The 15,106-nt window shown below is 31.2% G+C and overlaps 1 protein-coding gene across 1 annotated transcript in view; it reads left to right on the top strand.

Annotated features, from left to right (window-relative positions):
* LOC129002137 (BAI1-associated protein 3-like) overlaps nucleotides 1-15,106 on the top strand; it is a 268,228-nt gene that overhangs the window by 74,758 nt on the left and 178,364 nt on the right. Inside the window, exon 3 of the mRNA XM_054429736.1 lies at nucleotides 14,561-14,722. Coding sequence (XP_054285711.1) covers nucleotides 14,593-14,722 — 130 coding nt within the window. The 5' untranslated portion in view covers nucleotides 14,561-14,592. The remainder of the gene's footprint in view (nucleotides 1-14,560; nucleotides 14,723-15,106) is intronic.

Here is a 15,106-nt window from a genome sequence, read left to right as displayed (position 1 = left end):
TTCACGCGAAAAACGTCATCTATACACGTTCCAGTCCGTGCCACTAAACAGATTTGAGAGCTCATAAATACAGATAAGAATGCAAAAGCACGCAACACCAAATGGATTAACGTGATTCAGTGGACTGAGATTATCTCTTTAATATCACCTGTATTTTATAATGCGGTTTTGGACCCGTGTTCAGTTTTTAATGCTACGTACTTGATAAATTATAATAATATTTTGTGAATATATATTCTGATGTTATTTTGTGTCCTCAATGGACTGTATACATTATATTTGCAAGAATAGAATATTTTGAATCAAATGTGTGTATCTTAAGGGGAAATAGACTTAGTACGGTTATTAATTTTTTTTTTTAATTATTCATGGCTTTTTAGGCAACTGCCTAGGAAAATATTTGTTTTCTGCGTGAAATATATGAATATTTATGTAATGTACATTAAAATCTTATACTTTAATGGTAAAAAATTCTAACTTTAAAACTAATGAAAATTGTACTTGGTTTAATTTATGACAAAAACAAAATAAAATAGATATTTTGGTTTTCAGTTGCTAAAGGGTTAAAAACATTGGTCCTATAAATTTATAAACATATGTAATGAACCTCAATGTGATTCGCCGTCCTTTAAAAGGTTTTCTTTAATATTTTGCTTGTTTATTTGACTTATATTTAAAAAAATCATGATAAACAAGATCCTTACTTACATCCCATCATCACATCCTAGGACCTAGTCTTTATCTCGAACTGTTTAACACATTACTTAAGACTAGGCATTGAGGGTTGCGGCATTGTAGTTTGATAAAATCCATTGGTGAATGGCGGGCATTGAACCTGGGACCACAGGGGACGAAATCACGCATCTTCTTCAGTCCACTCCCCGACAAATTAATGCTCGTCCTCCGGTTTTATATTCAAAAGGTGAAGTATGAATTCTTAAATACTCCTAAAATAAAAGAAACCCTTTAGTTGACATCAGCAGGCTAGGTTAGGTTAGGTTAGCTACGAGAAGTGTACTTGTACTATCAATGATCAATGGATTTACTAATGTATTTTAATCTGCCACGGTTCGTAATTGATTATTCCTGTAAAGATATGTCAATTTGGGTACCTAGTCAATGTATTAATTGTCCTTCTAGTATGTCTATAGTAAAACTAAGTATAACCTTCCCCTACAATATACGTAAGCTGAGCTGACGATGGCCACCATTTATACAAAGGGAAGGGGATACTTAGTATATTTGAACAAGGGGATTGTGGTACTATTCTACATACATAACGTCATAAGCCAATGATTCATCTTGATGTTGCCAACATAACAAAATTACAACGTTTCAAATTTCTAGCAGAGTAGTGCTACCATCCGTTGTATTTTCTAGCATATAGTGTAGGCCTACATAGCTATGTATACACACATGTCATCGAGGCAAATAAACAACCTGTCGGGCATCGTGCGAATACAAAATAAATAGAATGTGAATGTAGGGTCAGCACAAAAAATAAATAACACAAAAAACAGTGCAATGCATGTCAGATAACGGGCTACCTGTCAATTGCAAAGATTTGTTGGAGTGTAGTAAAATACAATTCCCGTAGGCGTTGAAAACTTTAAAAACATTTTATGGTGATGCAACTGGTGTACTGTCAATTCAAACAAATAAATGGGACCGTTGATTTAAATAATAAATTCCATCTGACATGGCACCATTTATTTAGATCGAAAATTAAAGATTTACTTAGTAAAATTAAATCCAAACAATATAAAGATGAGCGATTTGTATAAAACTACATGATAGATTAAAATAAGGTAAATACCTCACTTGCATTTACTTAAAACCTACTAAACTTCCAATTATTTTCTCGAATTTGTTAATAAAAAATCCCTTTAGAGAATAATTTATTACTGTAAGCACAGAAAGAACCGGTACCGATTTACTTTTTGGTTTTGATGTCCAAAGGTCCATCAAATGGCCAAAAAAAGACTTTCGAATATCTTTAACTGAAAGTTAATCAAAATTAATTTTACATTTATTTAGAAAACTGTTACTGGTGCTAATCAACACTAGTATTTAGTTCAGACATATACCGTATCTTAGAGTTAATGGAAATTCTTTAAGATTGAACAATGTGTAAATATTTCTTTACGATAATCCACAAATTAGACAATTTTCGGTAAAAAAGATCATATCCTCTCTATATTATGATGTTCATATGAAAATTGCAATGTAAAAGTAGCTTTTTTTTGTAAAATTATGTAGAAATATGATCACACAGTGCTCGTAAACAATTAACCATCTGATTTTGTTAGGGAGTGTAGGTACTAAATATCTTCAAGTATAGCCAATGGATGTCAGCCCTATCGAGCCAAAAATAGTAGTCGTCTAGTGCGTGGAAAACCATTATTATGTGTACCATTAAGTTTGTATTATTATCAATAGCAAACTTTTACAAAGTAATATTAAACAAACATGCAGAAATTCGTAGGGTCTCCTAACAGTCGAAAAACATCTTGTGCGCGTGTGGTGCTGTTCAGGATCCCGGCCATCTGCTGATCTGTCCACGCCTAGACCAGTCTTTCACTTTACATGATATTTTACAATCGAATGACAAAGCCATGTCGGTAGCTAATTTCTGGAAAAGCTAAGTCTGATTTCCGGACACGGAAAGTAAGTATCGTTGTAGTGTCCAATCGAAATCGATCACCACTTAACATCTTTTATGTTTATTTACCGTCTTTTGTCTAAACTGTAAGTGTAAATATATTATTACAAGTGTTATTTGACGTATTTTTGTGCTTTCAGGTAATTTAACACGTACGATGCTGAAGAAGTTATTAAGTAAATCATAAACTGTTAAAAGTAATAGGAGTACGTTTTCTCGCAGACTCACGTAACTTTAATAAGACCATCATTAACGCCGTGCGAACATATATCGCAGTAACTGAAGCGAACTAATATACTGAGACGGCGTGCAGATTCAATTTACTTCGGGAACGTTATCTACTTAAATTTCCGTTCGTTTTCCGCGTTACATCCGACACGGACGCTAGTTGTATCGTTATCGGATCCTAACGCATTTAGAAACTTGTAAAAGAGACCCAGAGGTTGTGGAATTGCGGTATTTAAGCTGTATTTATCGGGTCAAATGATTGACTAATGGCATTTTATTCTTTAATTTAAAAATTTTTTTTTTGTTTTCATATTGGATTTTTTAACAATTTGTCAGCAAGAATGGGCCTTTGAATACCTATATGTCTTATCAATGTGAAAAAATTTAATTTATTTCATTGAATTACAAGTATTTATAATAAAATGACTAATCTACCTGATGAAGAAGCTAGTTCCTGCGTGTATCGGTTTAGCGTCTATATCAATAATGAACGCGAAACTATGAACATCAAAAATATTTAAAAATTTAAATCAATTTGTGTATACCATAATAAAAAAGAATGAAAACATTTTACTCAACTTAAGACTGCAACAACAGAATGTGAAGAGCAATTATTAAATTTAAAATGTTTTTGAGTTTATAAATAAGTCCTTAAAGGAAGTATTTGCCTGCATTTTAATCACAAAAGAATCTTTACACAATTTAAGCTGAAGAATCGCAGAAATATAGCAAATAAAATATGGTATAGTATACCACGAGAAGTTATAGTCATACCACAGTTATTTTATTATTATAAATGTTTTTAGAAATTTCCCACAGAATTTTATAGTTTAACTGTAGGGCTGTTGGAAGTAAGTTTTATTTTGTTTAATTTAAATTTAAAACGGAAACAAAACAAAAAATGGCAACGTTGTATTTCTCACATTCCAACGATATTACATGTAATACAGGTTTGAAAAAATACATACAAATATTGAAACTAGTAATTAGGAGTATGATATATTCTATAATCATTGGAGACATTACACAAACTTAATTCAACATGTTTCACCTCTGTGATACACCGCTACTAAGCATAGGAAAAGCTACTAGTTGATAAATAAATTAAAATACTAATAATTATTATTTTGAATTTTATATTATTTACGAGTTAAGCTTTCCAACGACCCATTAATTAATAAATTCGGTCCAGTACTCTAGATTTAGTTGTACACAGATTTTTAAAACTGAATTATATATAGAAATAGATTTAATGAACTTAAGCTTCACGTAAACGAAATATGTGTTTGAGAGATGCAAAATTCCTAATACGGAATGAGTAGTATGGAAAGGAGTTGCAAAATTGCAAAATTACTAATATGTACACTTTAAAAATCACATAATTGATACAATGTTGCGTGATCTTGCATTCTTATCACTTATAAGCTTTTACTATTTGTTGTGTCATGCACTAAGGTGTTCAAAACAATATGTTGCATGTTGCATGTTTCATTTCATTAAAGTATAAATTACGATACAGTACTTGTTCTTGCAAAGTTTAACTATTCTTCTATTCTTTGCTATGGCATTTACTTATTACAAAATAATTAAATATTTGCCAAAACTATTAAGATTGGCCCAAAGATTAATTATACTTACGTAAATCAACAAAATTAATCAAAATAAGTAGGAGTTTTAAGCAAGTGATAAGATGCAATGTTAAAACCATTTTACTAACCTATACAGAGTGCAGGGTTTCCTGGAACTCTCCACCAAAATGTTTGGGCATTGTTCCTGAGTAAAAAAAGTTGTAAATATTATATTTAAATTGTCCGAAAGTCCTTAGTTACTCACACAGCCACCATTTTGTTTTTTTTTCACGTTTTTTCTTCTAAAAAGTAGTTAAAGATACGAAATTGAAACTTTGCACAAACATTTATTGCAAGTAAGTAAGGCTAAGCTAAAAAAAAAAATTATGACAATTTTTCAAATTAAAATTTTGTTTCTTAGATAACTCAAAAACCCTTGATTTTACAAAAGTTTTAAATGGCCGCCATTTTGTTTTATGAATTTAAATTTTTTTATCAATTTTGCTTTTTTTAGTTGTCATAAATGTTTTTGCAAAGTTTCAATTGCTTACCATTAACCACTTGTTTTGGAAAAAAATAAGTAAATAAAAAAATGGCGGCTGCGTGAGTAACTAAGGACTTACGGACAATTTAAATATGATATTTATGTCTTTTATTCAGGAACAATGCACTAAAATGTGGTGGAGAGTTTCGGGACACCCTGTAGATAACCCTTTATCTCAATAATTTCAAAATTGTAAATCCAACCCTATAATGCTGTAAAGTTAATCACCATCGAACAAAGTGTATAAACGTAAATTCTTACAATTAAATCTTGATTTTTACAGTCTTTCTAAACAATACTAGGGTATGAATGCTTTGGGTTGTTGATTAAAAAGTATTAAGAAATGTGTAACTCAGCGAGAGTAATATAACGCGATCGAAAGCGTGATGATTACTGATGGCTTCGGTTCTTTTGTCCCTGATCAACAATGAACCCCAGACTTCGACAGTGTTCAATAGAGTTTTCCCTGCCTTCATTTTCTCCCTTATTAATGTTTTCCCCCCCTTTTTTAGCTAATTTATTATTTTATTAATGGAAAAACTTGTAAAACCTTTCGAAACAAGTCACATGAAAGTATTGAGCTTTTGTCACATTATGAAAATTATTCTTTTTTGAATAAATAATCAAAATTAGCAAATTCGGAGAATATTGAGTTATACACTTTCTATGATAATGCATTGCTTTTATATAGGAATAATGTATTCAAGTAATTTAACTTTAAATTTACTTTATTTAGTAATTTTTTTTAAGCTCACGCATTTTCAATCTGTACATTTATTCAACAAAGTATTAAATAGTAATTGAATAATTTGTTTATTTTAAATGTCTTACAATTTTTACCAAATACATTATCTACTTACCGTATAAGCGTAGTCTATAGCTTAATAGTTATCAGTTGGGGAACCACAATTGTAAATGTTGAAAATAATAAAGTTAAAAAAAATATAGTTATATTGTGAACACTTAACTGTAATTTTGGAAATATTTTATTACCAACACCGTCAACTATGTTTTGATCAAAAAAACATTTAATGATTGTTACTCGCGTAAAGCAATCAACATTTATAACATTTTTACTCAAAATACAACCTTCGTTATCTCGTTATTTGTAGCAAACTCCATTTTAACTTTATCATCAGTCTTACTTATTGTAGTGTATTAGTTTTAATTTTATTTCCAACTCAAAAGCAACCACAAAAAGCTACTTAGGCGAAATCATTCTGTAAATTCTGTTTTTGAAATGTTTGACATCGAAGACAAGACTTGACGAACTTTCTCAAACAAAGACGACGGAAATAGAACAACGTCAAAGATGTCTACGTGGATCCGACATTGTCATTAGCAAACTCCAAAGTGAATGTAAACATAATGTATTCATGTTCTCAACATTTGATATTTATTTGTATCATAAAAGGGAACGATTATAAAAAAATAATTAAGTTTAAAGACATCATTAACCCTAGTCATGTATCGACTCATGATTTTAATCATAGGCCTACTTTTAATTGTGTTTACGAAATTATATCTTTGTATTATAGCCATATTGCCATACAAAACGGCAATAACAAGCATTAGATAACAATACAGGTTTTATTTTAATTTGTGCAAATAAAATATATTTGCAATTTAAAAATCTAACCAAATACAGAAATTTATTTCTCTTATTTTTGTTATCTCGTATTTTGTTTTTGTATGAATATTTTTAGTTTTTGTATGAATATTTTTAGTTTTTGTAAAAGTGCATTGTGAAAATAATTTGAATTAACAGGTTTTTTTGTCGATTCTCTACTATATTTGTTTGATATCGTTTTGGATACAGACGCAAATATAATTCAGGTCGGTTATATACTTACAGTTCGCAAAATTCTCGCCGGAATACTTAAATGTTTAATCATAGATTTAGTATATAAGTAGAACAAGTTGTGTTTATAATCTTCGAACTCCTCTTCTCAAAAACAAAAATCTGAAATAAAAAATGTAATTGTCACCTGCATATATTTTTATTATCATTATCATTATGACATGATAACGCCACATTTGTGCGTATTTTAAGCAACACATGAGTGAAGGATTAGTGTAGAATGCTGTGAGATCTATGTAGCTTTGTTCAGTAAAAATAAACACATTTTAACCCAAAACACACACTGATGAAACAGCTGATCTTGGTACCAAGATCAGCTGTTTTTATTGGTCAGAATAAAATATATTTAAAGCCCAATGATCAGGGACAGCTGATTTCTGTTGGGAACCAATAAACAATTGTATTCAAAGAATAATTTAAGCCAAAACCTCTTCGATCTCGTAATTATTGTCCAATATAAAAAAATGGGGCAAGAATATATTTTCAACAAGAATGTTGCTCGAATTCGAGCAACTGCTAAATATTACAGGCGTTTTTTTTTACGAATAACAGTCACAATTTCGGTTGACTTAAAAGAGTCAACTCAAAGATATCAATCCCTCCACTCCAGTTATCAAAACCGAAAATGAACTCAATCTGAAAACGAACACTCTTGTTTGTATCATGTGTTTACTATGAATAGCTGTAATTAATACAAATTATTCGTCTGTTTAAGTAAACAAAATCTTTTCTTCATAAGAAATACATTGGGATTTTAATGGCCTGTGGGGCAAAGCCCGAAGACTTTTATTACAGGAATTTGTGAAAGGGGGCGTCTACACAAAAAATACTTAACTTTGACACCTCGTTTGTAAAAATCCATAGATTATTATCGGAGGAGTAGTGTTTCGTAGAAATCGCCTTCACGTATTATATATAAGGATAATACAGGACTCGCCTAAAGTCTTGAATATTCTAAGTCAATCAACTAGTAACAAATACATACACGATACAACATTGTCTGAAACAGAGCCCTTGAACACCAATAACACAGGTGAACATAGGTTGGCCAATATTCGGATGGTAGGCCTCAGTAAATTGGTTTTGTTCGCCACAGGTGCAAGTGTACCCGCTCTCGGTGTTAAATTTGTATTTTTCCCAGTTCGTTTGCAAAAAGGGATCAATTTGTGATGACGTCATCACGGCGTGTTTCGATTAACAGCTTGTTGAACAGTAAAGTACTTTACCGCTCAGAATATATACTTATTAGAGTAAACTTTACGTGTACAGTTTAGTGGTTGGTGGATAGGTGTGTAGCTCAAATTTGTGGAACCATAGCAGGAATATAAAAATTAGACACAGTTTAACAACAGAAGAGCTTGAATAAAAATTGAAAGATTTTAATTCACGTATTCAAAATAAAAATGAATTAACAAATTACACACAAAATTTATACTGTGACGACAAATGAAGAGCAAACATTTAATTTACAAATAGGCTTGTGCTTTAGCTAATAATAATATTTAAACAGGCGATTGACGCAGCATAATCGTGCGTTGGTAATCTCACTATTTCCTGTAACTGAATGATTCTGATAAATTGACTATGGATTTTCTATTTCTGTTTTTGAAATCAATAAATAATTTACAGTAATTTTGACGGTTAGCTTTAGGCCTATATTGAATCTTTGTGAAACCAAATTGTATTTATGATACAAATAGTCACTGTTATGAGTTTATTTTTATTGTTTTGAGTATATAAATTAAATATTATCCTTATTAGATTAAATGATTGTTTTAATAATATTCCTTGTAAATAATAGTCAACTTTGTATTACACAAGCATTAAGTAATCATTGATAGCATATGTTCACTGTGATTGTTTGAATTTGGTCCTAGAATTTCAGTTTCAATTTTCACTAAACGTTAATTCCCATTGAAAGGTAAAATTTAATCACATTAGTCTTCAAAGATAACATTTAAAGTTTATTATTTCTAATTCTATTTAAATTTGTTTATAAAAAAAATACTTATGTTATGTTATAAAATGCTTGCTGGTCAACCATTTACAGTTAAGATATTTGATGAAAGGATTATACTTGTCACACACTTTCATGTTCATCTAGAAACCAATCAAACTGTTGGCCGTCCTGGCATTAGCTTTTTGTTTGTTTACGGAGAGAATAATGTTTGTCGGAACAAATTAAGTTTTGCCTCTGTCAGTTTATATAAGCTATCTATTTGTTAACATGTCGAGTACCAGTAACAATGTGTTAGATCGGGGAATATAACTTCATTATGAATATGCATTTCTCTATGATCCATTCTGTCAGTAAAAAAACCAAATAATTTTGTTTATTGAAACGACGTTGTTCAACTAAAACCTACGAAGAAAAATCTTTAAATAAAAAAAGATTTTTATGAGAAGCAAATAAATTGATGTAGGTTTCTTGTTTATGAATATTTTTTTTTTCAAATTCCGCAACTGTTAAACTTTATAATAAGCTATTAAACATTTTCCTAAAAATCTAAATCTATTACATTTCCTGTAGCATAAAAAACTGCATTCTAAGTACTCCTTAACCTAACGTTATTCAAATAGAAATGACATGAAGAAATTTTAAGAAACCTTGTTTGTGAAAATAAAACCAAGCAGGTGTAAATTCACCTAGTCCGCAGGCTTGATTAGGTAAATTCAGTTATTCAGGTAATTTAGGTCCATTATTTACTTTTCAGACTGTACAACGATATAACTCTTATAGAACATTTTCTCTGTTTCTCACGATATTTATATTTGCATCTAAATACATATGAAGAAATCTAGCATGCATACAATACTGATTATTTGAAAAACAATTCTTATACAAAACAAATATAGACATACTGTATGTTTTATACATCCATTGTTCCTTTTATGGTAAGAAAAGATTTGTTGTAAAAAAAAACAACAAATCGCTAGAGAACAACAGTTGGGAGTTCAGGATTCTCTACCTTGAGTATTGTTTTGAGAACAATAACAACTGTAATACAACGGACTATTGTTATTGGGGATGTATCTTTTGTAGTACCTATAGTAGTTTCTATTGTTAATACCTAGGGAAAAGGGTATACGTTTCGAAATTACAATGAATACAGTTTTTAGCAAATTCTTTAATTTGTTTATGAAATAAAAAACACTTGGCCTTTTTATGCTCAGTGTGATTGAGTTAGACTTCTATTCCGTTTAGTTGAAAATAATTTTCCTACAGTGAAACATAATCATTACACCAACTTAACGGAAATTATTCATGCTTCATTTTTGACGACGTATAAAACAAACACTAGATAGTAAATAAGAGTTATATATGGAGAGACGAACATAAGAGAGAATATACACAATAAAAAACCTATACAACAACATTGTCAAATAAGCACAAATGCACTGTACATTAGTTAAAAAGTAAAAAAAGGCAACACTACAGTGACATCATGTAAAAAAATAGCTGTTTGACTTCATATATCTTGGTTATGGTTTCCGTAATGCATACAAATATTCATATAGATTTAATTCGAATCAATCGAGTAATTTCCAAAAGAGGACACAGTATTTCAAAACCATTTCCTTAATAATTTTTTTTAAATTAGATTTGTTTCATCTGAAAACTCTAACACAGGAGAGTAGACACTCAAACATGTGGCTAGCAAAACCAATTTCACTGACACTCCACTATTCCCATATTGGCCAAGTGTTGGCTGAAAATACACCGAACTTCCAAAATAACTGACTGTAAAAAGTGTGTTTTAGTTGAATTTAATAAGCAAATGTTATATACAAATTTTGTAACAATCTTAACATTTATGAAGGTTTACTATTTACCTTAGTTAATGGGTATTTGGACTCTTGAATCCGTTTAATTTATTTATATAATTTTAGATCCTCCGAATGCTTTTTATAGATATTTATCATTACAATGATGTATCTTTTCGTTGGCTAAGAAACCTACACTCTTTCTTTTTTAAACAGATAACAATCCTTTACTAACTGCTGTATTATATATTTATCCAAAAAGCCTAACTAGAAATAACGGCTATTTAATGTCACACCTTTGGCAAGTTAAAATAGCATTAGCTGAATAATATTTAGCTTTATGGCAATGAAAAACAAAATATCGTAATGTTTATTAAATTTTACAGTTTGGACCAGAGTAAAGACATAAATAAATTTAAATAAAGACATAAGTGCAACTAGTAATTTTCAATATTTAACTTATCATCAAAAATATGTGTAAGTTTTGCTGGGTAGGTGAGTGGTTATAGTCCTTGCCTTGTGATCAAAAAGTCACCGGTTCGATCCTGAGAAAGGTTAGTAGCTTTTTGATGGTTGGAAACTGGACCCAGCTGTCTTCGATCATATAATTGGGCTTTTAATAAATGACACAGCTGATTTTGGTCAGTGAAAAAGCTACACAATCTCACTACAAAATCATCCTTAAAATGTTTTTTTTTTCAATACGCATTTAGTAGTCACCGTTTTGATTGGAAATGGTAATTTGGAAAGAACGGTGTATTTTGCTTGTGTCTCTCAGTGCAAAAATGTGATGTGGTCCTGGGTCAAGGTTTAACCAGGAGGATTGAAGTAATAACTAGAAAAATTTACCAAAATACAAGTTTAATTATCAGGAACAAATATGTGTTGTATGTATTTTGTATGGAGGTCAGCTATTATGACAACTATATAACGCATTTGCTTGTGAAGAACATTTGTTAAAATGTGAATAGAGCCTGAAAGTAAGGTTCAACTATAAACCTGCTTTAACAAATTCATTCCTGTAGAGGAGTGCACCAAAATAATTTTACCTACGACCGTTTTTTAAAGTAGCCGTTTCAGTTTAGTTCTTAGAATTGAAAAGTTTCACATAAGAGCATTGTTTACTTATAACAGCATAGTTTTAACAACACAGTTAAATGGACCAATGAGGCTCGAGGGATTTAGAGAGGAGAAGTACAATTAATCGAAATACTTCGAACTTCAGCTAATCAGCTGTTTACCAATTTAATTGATAACGATTGATGCAATTAGTATTTGGTAAAATGTTTCATTGCATCACTGTCAGTGGTAATGTGAGGATAATATGAAAACATAACCTCTTGTAGAAGTTATGAGTAGTGATTGTTAGTAATTAAGAAATGGTCATAGGTAAAAAAGTGTACGCAGCTCACTTAAATAGTCTTAACTCGGTCGTTGTGGAAAATACTATATCAGGTGTTCAATAATGTTTTCTTTTGAAAGTCTCTATCCAGTAAAAGCCATAAAATCTTTAAATTCTAAATGAGATAAACAAAAACACAATACACAATTTGTATAAGGACAGAGAAATAATATAGGTGAAATATCTTACGTACGACGAAATATAGCAGCTGTGAAGTGTCACAAAGTTGGTACGACTGTTTTCCTCTTCTACAAATCCCGCTGTCCCATCTTATCGTTTCCGGAGATTGGCAATATTGCCTGACCAATCTCCTTGATCGTCGATAGTTCCTGAGATGTCTCGTCCATTTGATTCCACGGAATCAAAATTATTCCTTCACAAAATTTACTACGAAATGAGTTTGCATTAGGCTAGGCATAGTAACCAAATATTTTAAGTGAAATTGTTTTTTTTTTGTACAAATGTTCATGACCCTAACCTGACCTCACCAGGTGTTGCGGATATAACGAAATAAAACACGTGTTTTGCAAAAATATGCAAAAAAATTTAACAAGGAAAAACACGTAACGAGGAAATGGGACGTGAATTAACAATCAAGAAAAAGCCCTTCAGGTAATGCAGCCAAATTATAATTAGCCATCCTACGACGTAACATAGTTCTTTGTGCTTCAAAATGTTGGTTTTCATTTTTAATAATGTATCTTATGCATAAGCAATTTAAATAAGAAACATCAATTTAATGTATAGGTTTTCTTAATAAAACCTTCTACTTAAAAGTAAATAATATAATGTATGCTACAATGGAATGTGTAGGCAAATTATCGAACTACTCTTTCTTTCTACTGATTACATATTCACTCATCTACTATAGTTGTTATAATTGCAAATTGTTTACAAAATGCATATTACACTACAGTAGGCCTATGTATATAATTTTACAACGTTAAAAAACCTAGCAACAAAATGGGGAACTCCACCAAAATAACGAAAATATTCAATTACATATATAAAATTTGTTTATTGTTATTGTTTAAACAGAACACAAAAAAACACAAATATTTATAAACATTTTTCCAAGTTGGCAGACTCCAGATCGTTTAAAATGGGAATTCACAGGAACAGACTTTGGTTTTACTTTAAATATTATAGTTTTACCTACAAACTGTATCATGGGATAAAAAATATAAATACTATAAGAATTATAAGTTTTTGTTTCAAAAACAAAAATTTTAAATTTGTTTTTTATAAACATTTTGAAAATAGCTATAGTGTTATTTTTATAAAACCCATGCTACAGATTTTAGCTATGGTTACAAGCTTTCAAATAAAAAGAAAATTAAGACTCTACCTACTACACAACTTGAGTTCACTTTTCTTAGTTTACAAAACAATAAAAAAGTCAAATCACGGCAAACGGGGCCCTCTGTCACCACCATCGATGTATAAGATGTGAAAAACAGTGTAGCACTAACTTAACTTTTAGAATAACACCGCATCAAAAATACTTTTATTTTGTGTCATACATCAAAATGTTCAGGAAGAAATGTAGAACACATTTTGGTAAATAACTGAATTTCTTTTGAAATTCCTAGTTTTTTTCGGGTTAAGTTTTCCCTTCAAATTGAGCTTAAGATACTAGTATTAAAACCTTTATCAGTCATAACCTATACGAACTCCAGTTCCTGATATAAATTCCATTCAATGATTTTCATAAGTAATCCACATTTTACAAAGGACTGTACTAGGTGTTCACTTGACTTTCACAGGAGTAATGCGTTTAAGAGAGTATTTTACCATCATTCGATGAAAGCACGGTTTGATCACCTCGCTGTCGTGTAAAAGAACCGGAAGTGAATCGGAAGTGTGAATTCACTCGCCGGAAGTACGTCATCACGTTCCCGCCGTATCTGCCACAAGTAGACTGCTTTGCAGTTTCATATTGTTGCGAAATGGGAAAAGTATGGGTTTATGATACAGTACATTGTGGTTATTCTTATTTTATAGTGAGAAATAATGCCTGATCTCCATATAATCCCAATTTGATATTTAAATTACCCAAAAATCATTCAATAAATGCAATAGGCTCTAAATAAAAATTTTGGTAGTATTATTTAAATGGAACTGCCATAAAACGTCTAAGCCAGATGTTTTCTGTGTACAAGATTCAGGCCAGTGACGTCACTCGACACAAAAACGGATATTAGAACAGAAAATGACAATGTTTTATGTCATTTTCTGTTCTAATATCCGTTTTTGTCTCGTAAAACCTCATTCATCTTACCTTTCCACACTAGAACCTCACCCTCTACAGATTATCCATTTATTACAATACCACTTCATTCAACACTTTATTTCCCAGTACAGTTATAGAATATCAGTCGTACCAACAGTAACAGATTGTGTCTAACAGCACAGAGTTCTTTTAATGAGTAGTCTGGTTCATCGAGTCTCACACTACAGGCTGGCCATCTGTGTGCGTAAAGCACACTCCTCTTCCTAAACAAGTTGAACAGCTGACCCATTGTTGCAGAGCCCTAATGACGTAACCTGGAGGGGACCAAGATGAGTTTTTTCAACTCGCTGCAGCAGATGGTGACCAGTGGGGTGGCGAGTCTCAGCCTCAGTCCGAAGAGGTTCTCCCTCAGCAAAGAACCGAGTACTGAGGCACCGGTGGAGGAGGCTGCTGGGCCTGGTGAGAGAACGCTATAAAAGTGGATACAGACTGTCCCAAAAGTCCCGGACCGGTTTAATATTTTCAAAACGACAACAGATAAATCAATAAGATTTGGTACATCAACACCACACCTAAAAATCTACTTTTTTAAAGAAATATCAATTTTCTGTCACATCATGGGGACGTCCCGCAAAGAGTCAGAAGGAGATCTTAAATAGAAGCATAGGTTGACATGTACATCAAATTAAAGGTCTTTACTAGCAGAATATATTGCCGCAAATTTGAACTCAAACGGACAACCAAGTCAAGAATGACAGTGGTTCAAAGATTCATTCAATTTGCATTTGGGGGCACAGCCCTAGGAATCGGAAAAAAATTGTTAACGTAAGCATAGGTCGATAT

This window comes from Macrosteles quadrilineatus, unplaced genomic scaffold, assembly GCF_028750875.1.
Source record: "Macrosteles quadrilineatus isolate MER2022 unplaced genomic scaffold, UCM_ALF_1.0 Scaffold_9__3_contigs__length_116548681, whole genome shotgun sequence".
In the NCBI taxonomy this organism is placed as follows: domain Eukaryota; kingdom Metazoa; phylum Arthropoda; class Insecta; order Hemiptera; family Cicadellidae; genus Macrosteles; species Macrosteles quadrilineatus.
This window is presented reverse-complemented; position numbering and strand designations above follow the sequence as displayed.